Source organism: Otolemur garnettii, unplaced genomic scaffold (genome assembly GCF_000181295.1).
Source record: "Otolemur garnettii isolate 467f Iridium unplaced genomic scaffold, OtoGar3 scaffold00218, whole genome shotgun sequence".
NCBI classification, from domain to species: domain Eukaryota; kingdom Metazoa; phylum Chordata; class Mammalia; order Primates; family Galagidae; genus Otolemur; species Otolemur garnettii.
The window spans coordinates 1,275,963-1,285,116 of NW_003852613.1; the positions used below are offsets into that span (position 1 = coordinate 1,275,963).

Here is a 9,154-nt window from a genome sequence, read left to right on the forward strand (position 1 = left end):
GCCTTACAGCTGCACCCTGGCCTTACAGCTGTGTTCCAGCCTTGCAGCTGCGTTCCAGCTTTGCAGCTGCACCCCGGCCTTACAGCTGCGCTCCAGCCTTGCAGCTGCGCCCCTGCCTTACAGCTGCACCCTGGCCTTACAGCTGCGTTCCAGCCTTGCAGCTGCATTCCAGCCTTGTAGCTATGCCCTGGCCTTGCAGCTGTACCCGGGCCTTACAGCTGCACCCTGGCCTTACAGCTGCACCCTGGCCTTGCAGCTGCACCCCAGCCTTACAGCTGCACACCACCCTCAATGACTCGCCCTTTTCACTCCACCATCAGGCCTCTGAGTCACATGAGACCAGCCCCAATGGCACAAGGCTCACCTGCGCCGAGAGGCCCATGAGCAGCAGCCACTTGTGGCTCTCGTCAGTCCGGTAGTTGACCACCTGGCACCCGGCCAGGCTGGCGTGTCTCTCAAACATCTTCACGGGCTGGGCGTCGCCCTCCATGCTCCAGTGGTAGGCTGTGGTCTCAGTCACCAAGGCCACCGTGTGCACAGAAACCCACTTCCAGAAAACCACCTCTTCTGCCATGGTGTAAGCCTTCACCTTGTTCTTCATTTCAATATTGAAGATCTGAAGTGTCTTCCCAGCTAGAAAAAGATAAATTAAAAATCTGAAGGACTAATTCTTTTTTTTTTTAGACAGAGTCTCATTATGTTGCCCCAGTGCTATAGAGTGCTGTGACGTCACAGCTCACAGCAACCTCAAACTCATGGGCTTAAGCGATTCTCTTGCCTCAGCCTCCCGAGTAGCTGGGACTACAGGTGTCTGCCATAATGCCTGGCTATTTTTTGGTTATAGTTGTCATTGTTGTTAAGCAGGCCTGGGCCAGGCTCGAACCTGCCAGACTTGGTGTATGTGGCTAGTGCCCTATTCACTGAGCTACATACACCAAGCCTGAAGGACTAATTCTTTTTTTGGTTTTCTTTAAGAGGCAGAGTCTCACTTTATCACCCTTGGTAGAGTGCCATGGTGTCACACAGTGCACAGCAACCTCTAACTCCTAGGCTTAGGCGATTCTCTTGCCTCACCCTCCCGAGTAGCTGGGACTACAGGTCCCCACCACAATTCCTGGCTATTTTTTTGTTGCTGTTTGGGTGGGGCTGGGCTTGAACCCACCACTCTTGGTATATGGGGCCAGCCCCCTACTCACTGAGCCACAGGCACCACCCAGGACTAATTCTTAATCTCTTAATTCTAAATCCTTCTAATTTTACATTAAGTTATACTACTTAAAGCTAATCCGATTAACAGGAGAAAGAGCTGCTTGAGTAATAACTAACCACACTCTAATGCCTACCCTGAGAGAAGTCTCACACACATTAGACTCCTCTTCAGAAGAATGTAAAAATGTGTGAATATTTATAGAATGGGTGAATAACAATCAGAAATTAGTTCTTCTCGGGTGGCGCCTGTGGCTCAGTGAGTAGGGCACTGGCCTCATATACTGAGGGCAGTGGGTTTGAACCTGGCCCTGGCCAAACTGCAACAAAAAAATAGCCAGGCATTGTGGCTATTTAAAAAAAAGGAAGAAAGAAAGAAAGAAAGAAAGAAATTAGTTCTTCTCATTTTAAAATATTTTTCTGGATAAGTCAGCAAAAACACATGACATACTATCTTTGAGTGATATCTCCAACTTTCTTTCTTTTTTTCTTTTTTTTTAGAGACAGAGTTTCACTTTATTGCCCTGGGTAGAGTGCCATGGCATCACAGCTCACAGTAACCTCCAGCTCTTGGGCTTAGGTGATTCTCTTGCCTCACCCTCCTGAGTAGCTGGGACTACAGGCGCCTGCCACAACGCCCGGCTATTTTTTTGTTGCAGTTTGGCCAGGGCCAGGTTCAAACCTGCTGCTCTCAGTATATGGGGCTGGCACCCTGCCTACTGAGCAACAGGTGCCTCCTGATGTCTTCAACTTTCAAGAGAGAACACAACCTTCCCTTCACGCTAAACCAACTTGTCCATTTAACAGGGTCACTTTGTTTTAAATCCTGGATCTGCAATGTTAGACTTACTCTATATTAGCATCCATTACAGCAGACACTAGCTATACGTGGCCACTATGCATTTAAAATATATCAAAGAAGACATTTTAGAAAATGAAGTTTTATATTTATCTTTTATATTTATATTAACTTTTATATTTATATAATAATTAACTTTAATTAATTTAAATTTAAACAGCACCACATGGCTAATATTCAACAGCACAATTCTAGACAAAAGGCTTTGGCATTCATCTCCTGGCAAGAGACCCATATTATTTCCACCAGTAGCAAGAAGCTGAGTTCTGATTTTGGAATCTGTGCAAAATGTAGAGCTAACGTGGAACGTTAACACATTTCTTCTAACTAAGAGAACAAGGCAAAGTTTACTTTGCTGACACTTCTTGTTGGCACTAGACTGGAGAACACATCCATTGTGATAAGGCAAGAAGAGTAAAAGGCAAAAAGATCAATAAAAGAAGTAAACCTGTCCTCATTCATAGACTACATAATTATCTACAAAGAACATCCTAAGAAATCTACACATCTACGAAGAACTCTTAGAACTAACAGGTGAACAGAGCGATGCTGCAGGAGGCAGATTCACTACGCAAATAATTTCAAGACGACAGCAGCAGAGAATTTGGAAATGAAATATAAAAAAGGGTTTATACCACCACCAGAAACAACATTTAGGAATAAACTTACAAAGGGTAAGGGTGGCTCTACAATAAACTAGACAACACGCCTAAAGGAAATTAAAGGCCCAGACAGAAGAAGGGGTGTACCATGTTCATGGATCAGCACCCTACAGATGTCATTCTCCCCCCGACTGACTCACAGGTTCAATGGAATCCCAATCAAAACTTTAGTATTTTTTTTTATTGTGTTTGTAGAAAATAAATTGATACTAAAATGAATATGGAAATGCAAAGGACAGAGAATGCCCATAACAAATTTAGAAAACAGTAAAGTTAGTATGTGACCTGAAGACCTCACAAATAGGGTGACCAGATTTTAACATTTGTAAAGCAGGACAACATGGCCGGGGGTGGGGCAGGGGCCGGGCGGAGGTGGGGTGGGGACAGGGCAGTGTAGGGGACGGGGCAGGGCAGGGCATAACAACAATGCAAACTTTGATAAGCAGTTCTTGATAATCACTTCTCAACAATTATTTGTTATTATTACAGTTTAATATTATAAAATTAACAAAAATAATATAAAACTCATATTCTGGCAAAACAGCCACATGGCAGCCGAAAACCATATATTCCCTTCCTGTTCTCCTGCCCGTTAGTGCATTCTTTCCAAAAATCAGGACTTTTTAAAAATGCCGTGGGACACGGGACAAATTGTTAAAAAGTGGGACATCTGGTAACCCTACTCATAAAGCTCTTAACAGAATCCATGTTATTGCCACAAGGACAGACATACAGATCAATAAACAGAAGAGACTTCAGACATAGCTACATGAACTTATGATCCAATGATTTGGCAAAAGTACCCCCCCAAACTCAATAGGCCCAGGCACGTGTTCTACAAAAATAAAAAAAAGAACTGTCCTAAAATTCATATAGAATCTTAAGAGGACTTCAAACAGCCAAAACAATCTTGAAAAAGATGAACAAAATCGTAGATATCATACTTCCTAATTTTAAAACTTACTATATGAAGATACAGTAAGCAAAATAGTATGTTAATAGCACATGGCATACAGGTCAACGGAACAGAACAGAGAACCCACAAGTAAACTCCCACACATATAGTCAAATGGTTTTTGATGAGGATGTCACTACTTTTTTTTGAGACAGAGTCTCGCTATGTCGCCCTCAGTGGAGTGCTATGACATCACAACTCACAACAACCTCAAACTCTTGGGCTTAAGTGATTCTCTTGCCTCAGCATCCCAGTAGCTGGGACTACAGGCACTCACCACCATGCCCAGCTATTTTTTTGTTGGAGTCATCATTGTTGTTTAGCTGGGTTCAAACCTGCCAGCCTCTCTTGATGTATTTGGCTGGTGCCCTACCCACTGAGCTCTAGGCGCAGAGCCGACATCATGACTATTTATTTTTTTGAGACAGAGTTTCACACCCTCAGTACAGTGCTTTGAAGTCACAGCTCACAGCAACCTCCAACTCCTTGGGCTTAGGTGATTCTCTTGCCTTAGCCTCCCAAGTAGCTGGGGCGCCCACTACAATGCCTCGCTATTTTTTTGTTGCAGTTAGGCTGGAGGTGGGTTTGAACCCATCACCCTCGGTGTGTGGGGCCAGCGCCCTACTCCCTGAGCCACAGGCACCGCCCCATCACAACTCTTTAATGGAGGAAATGAGTACTCTTCAATAAATGATGTCGGGAACTGGGCTGTAACCTGCAGTAGAATGAAAGTGGATCCTTACCTTACACCATACACAAAGATCAACTCAAAATGGACTAAAGACTTAAACATAAAAACTAAAATTATAAAACTCTGGCTCAGAACCTGTAGCTCAAGTGGCTAAGCCACCAGCCACATACACCAGAGCTGATGGGTTTGAATCCAGCCTGGGCCCGCCAAACAAAAATTACAACCAAAATCGCCAGGCGTTGTGGTAGGCTCTCGCAGTCCCAGCTACTTGGGAGGCGAGGCAAGAGGATCACCAAGAGTTTGAGGTTGCTGTGAGCAGTGATGCTACAGCACTCTACTCAGGGCAACAGCTTGAGGCTGTCTCAAAAAAAAAAAAAAAAAAAAAGAAAGAAAAAAAAACCTCTTAGAAGACAACAAGGGAAAGCTTCATGTCATTGGATTTGGCATTTTTAAAATATGACAACAAAAGCATAGGCAACTGAAGCAAAAACAAACATTGTGCATTAAGGGACACAAAAGAGTGGGAAGGCGGGTCGCACAGCGGGAGGAGCTCAGGAACGCCTCACGCCACTGCACCTGTCGCCTGCACTTTTCACAGATTACAGACTGAAGGTTTATGGGGGCCCAGCATTGACCAAGTCTATCAGCATCATTTTTCCAGCAGCACATGTTCCTATCTGTCTCTGAGTGACATTCTGTTAATTCTTACAATATTTTCATTACATCTGCTACTCTTACTTGTGATCACTGATGTTTCTGTTACTACTGTAATTGTTTTAGGGGGCCACAACCACCCTCTTATAGACAGTGAACATAACGGATAAATGTTGCATGGGTGATCTGCTGGGAGAATGGGGACCCAAGATCCCCTTCTTGGCAAAGGAAAGCACCTCCAGAAAAAGAGGAAAACTAAAAAGTAAGCTGAATGAGTTGGAACAAAGAAAAGTCAGCTAGTTTACATTTAAGCTAGCCATTGCTACCAAGCTTCTTGCCTTTTCTGAAATTCTAGCCTGTTAGGGATATAGTTTACAAACACCCTGCTGGGTCTGTGAGCACTCTGAGGAGAATAATGGTCATATAAGAGGCTATGACAATGTCCTAGAAAAGATACATCTTCTAGGTTGTTTCCTGCCCATTAAACAGGCAAAGCAGATACCCGTTGTGGAGATTTGCATTTGCCTGGGGCAGAGACCAAGGGAGTAGCTGGGGCAGAAGAGCTCGTATCCCTTATTGTAGAGGAAGATCCTCTGTCGTTGTGATGGGAGGAAAATGCCTCCCTCCCACGGATCCCTCAGAGGAGATTATTGCTGGTGGTGTTTTACTCCACAGAGAACTAGCAGAGTTTAACACCTCTGTAGAAATCTGTGTGTGTGACCTCAAGCAGGAGGGTCTCCCAATACAAGGCTCAGATTTCACATTTCTGAAGGCCACCCTTAAGGCTGATAATAACAACAGTAGGAGCTGATATGATCAATCTGAGAAACTGCTGATGTCTTTGTTCCCTCTCTTATCTCACCCTCTGGACAAATAGACTTCAATAAAATCAAACTAGAACAAACACTGAGCTCCCACTTTTAATTCTACTCTATGTCTCTTGTCTTTCTTTACGGTTACGTCTAACTCCATATTTCTTCAGTAGATCACTGCCAGTTTCCACAGGTCTCAGCAGACGCCGCTCTCAGGGTGGGACCCTGACATGATCTGACTTCTCCACCAACTAGCCACTGACCCATCCCTCGCTCTCTCCTTGGGCCTCCCTATTCCTTGAGACACAAAATATTGAAATTAGGCCAATTAATAACTCTACAGTGGCCTCTCAGGGTTCACGTAAAAGAACAGTCACATGTCTCTCACTTTAAATTAAAAGCTAGGGATGATAAGGCTTAGTAAGGCAGACATGTCGAAAGCTGAAGATAGGCCAAAACCTGGGCTTCTTTCACCACACAGGCAGGTTGTGAATGAAAGGAAGCGTTCTTGAAGGTAATTAAAAGTTCTGCTGATGTGTTCATGAACACATGAGTGAAAAGAAAGCAAAACTGCCCCAGTGATGATATAGAGAAAACTTTGGTGATCCAGATTAAAAATCAAACCCGTCACAACATTCCTTTAAGCCGAGGCCCTCTTTTCAATTCCATGAGGGCTGAGAGCCGTGAGGAAGCTGCAGAAGAGAAGTCAGAAGCCAACAGAGGCGGGTTCACCAGGTCTAGGGAAAGACGCTGTCTCCATAACACGAAAGTGCAGGTGAAGCAGTGGGTGCTGATGGGGGAGCTGCAGCGAGTTGTCTAGAAGATCCAGCTTTGAACGTTGATAAGGGCAACTACACTGAAAAATGGATTACCGATCTATCAGAGGCTGCATCTATTGGCAGATGATGCCATTTAGGACTCTCACAGCTGGAGAGGAGTCCATGTCTGGTGTCAAGAATCAAAGAACAGGCTGACTGGTTGGTGGCTAATGCACCCAGACTCTCAGTGGAATTAGCACCCGTTCAGCATTCTGAAAATCCCAAGCCCTTCAGAATTATGCCAAGTACATTCTGTGTGTGCTCTACAACAGAACAAGAGCTTGCAACGAACACATCTGTTTATGCTTCACTGAATACTTTACTGCATAAGCTCACTGTTGAGACCTACCGTTCATAAAAAGATTACTTTCAAAAGATTCCTACTCATTAGCAATGCTAACTGGTCACCCAAGAACTCCTTATCACTGGAGATATACAAGGAGATGAATGTTTCTATGCCTGCTAACAAAACATTTATCCGGCAGTCCATGGATTAGAGTGATTTCTATGTTCAAGTGTTACTATTTAAGATATATTTGCAAAGCTATAGCTGCCCTGCTATAGCTATATTTTTCTGATGGATCTGGGCAAAGTAAACTTAAAACCTTTCAGAAAGGAGTCACAATTCTGGGTACCATTAAGAATATTCACGATTGGGCTGGGCATGGTGGCTCACACTCCTAATCCCAACACTCTGGAGGCCAAGGAGAGTGGACAGCTTAAGCTCACGAGTTTGAGACAGGCCTGAGCAAGAGTAAGACCCTGTCTCTAATAACTACCCAGGTGTTATGGTGGGGGCCTGTAGTCCCACCTAGTTGGAGGTGTTGGGTCCGAGAAAGCCTCCCAAATTAACCCCAACCGACAAACTCGAGACTCGCTCCGATGTAAAGGGCATAAGATGAGATTTATTACAGACCCGGGAAGCCCGGGGGCCCTGGGCCTGGACTCTCCTGGCATGCAAGCTGAGGACGAGCCCTGAACTCGGGGTGAAGGCAGTTTTTATGGGGTACAGAAAGCAAGAGGGGTAGGGTCGGATACGAGTACACTTTTCATTGGTAGTTGGTGATTTCACCCACGGCCAAGCCGTCCTCTCTCTGAGAGAAATCACCACCCAACAGAGGGAAGCCCTGCAGAGGTGACAGAAACAGCAGGACAGCAAGAGGCACATGGAGCCTGAGGATGGGGCTGAAGGGCCGCAGGTCCACAATAAAACTTGAATGGATACGGACTTGCTTCCTTGGTAACAGCAAACAAAGTACTTTCCTGAAACAGAATCTGCTGCTGGTGAAACTGCTGCAAACACTGTTGAAATGACAGCAAAGGATTTATTAACAGCAAAGGACTTAAATGTAATTGATACAGTAGAGGGAGGGTTTGAGAGGATTGGCTCCAATTGTGAGAGAGGCAAAATGCCATCCAACAGCATCACGCTACAGAGCCATCTCACATCGAGGGAAGCGTCCACACACGCAGCAAATTGCACTGCTGTCATATTTTAAGACATTGCCACAGTCAACCCAACTTTTTTAGCAAAATCACCTTGGTCAGTCAGCGGGCATCAACATTAAGGACCAAGGCAAGACTCTCTCCACCAGCAAAAAGAGGGTGACTCGCAGAAGGTTGGGCAATCACTAGCATGTTTTAGGAATAAATTATTTTATTTTTATTTATTTATTATTATTATTTTTTTTTTTTGCAGTTTTTGGCTGGGGCTGGGTTTTAAACCTGCCACCTCCAACATATGGGGCTGGCACCCTACTCCTTTGAGCCACAGGCATCGCCTGTAATAAAGTATTTTTAAATTAAGTTATATTCATTATGCTTTAAAAACCTAGTGCTGGGCAGTGCCTGTGGCTCAAAGGGGTAGGGTGCCGGCCCCATATCCTGGAGGTGGCAGGTTCAAACCCAGCCCTGGCCAAAAAAAAACTAATGCTGTTGGGTATCTAATCAACTATAGTGAAAACACAATATTTAAATGCACTGGGATATGAAAATATTTGGTTCTCTTTACTGTGGTGATCAGGAACCAAACCCACAATATTTTCGAGGTATGCCTGTACATGGAAATCATATACCCAAAATACATAAAATATGCATACAACTACACAACAGAACTCCAAAAACAACCAAACTAAAAAATGGGTGAAACTTAAATAGACATTTCTCCGAAGATACACCCATGGCCAATGAACACATAAAAAGATGCCAAACATCATTAATCGTTAGGGAAATGCAAATAAAAACCGCAATAAGATAATATCACATATTCAACAGAATGGCTACTATAAAAATAAATAATACAAACTGTACAAACGTTGGTGAGGATGTGAGAAGACTGCAGTGCTCGCATGACTGCTGAGAATGTGAATGATGCCATCACCATGGGAAACAGCGTGGCAATCCCAAAGAATCGAAAGCTGGGCCTCAAGAAGACGTGTACACTCACGTTCACAGCAGCATGATTCTCAGATCTTGTTTTTTTCTTTTTTTTTTTTTT

The 9,154-nt window shown here is 44.1% G+C and overlaps 1 protein-coding gene and 1 pseudogene across 1 annotated transcript in view; both read right to left on the reverse strand.

The window, feature by feature from the left end:
* Positions 1-317, reverse strand: part of LOC111722139 — a 2,826-nt pseudogene extending 2,509 nt beyond the window's left edge.
* The window catches only part of CLTCL1 (clathrin heavy chain like 1), a 141,502-nt gene that overhangs the window by 89,983 nt on the left and 42,365 nt on the right, over positions 1-9,154 (reverse strand). Inside the window, 1 exon segment of the mRNA XM_012812677.2 lies at positions 365-633. Within this exon segment, the coding sequence (XP_012668131.1) occupies positions 365-633 (269 nt within the window).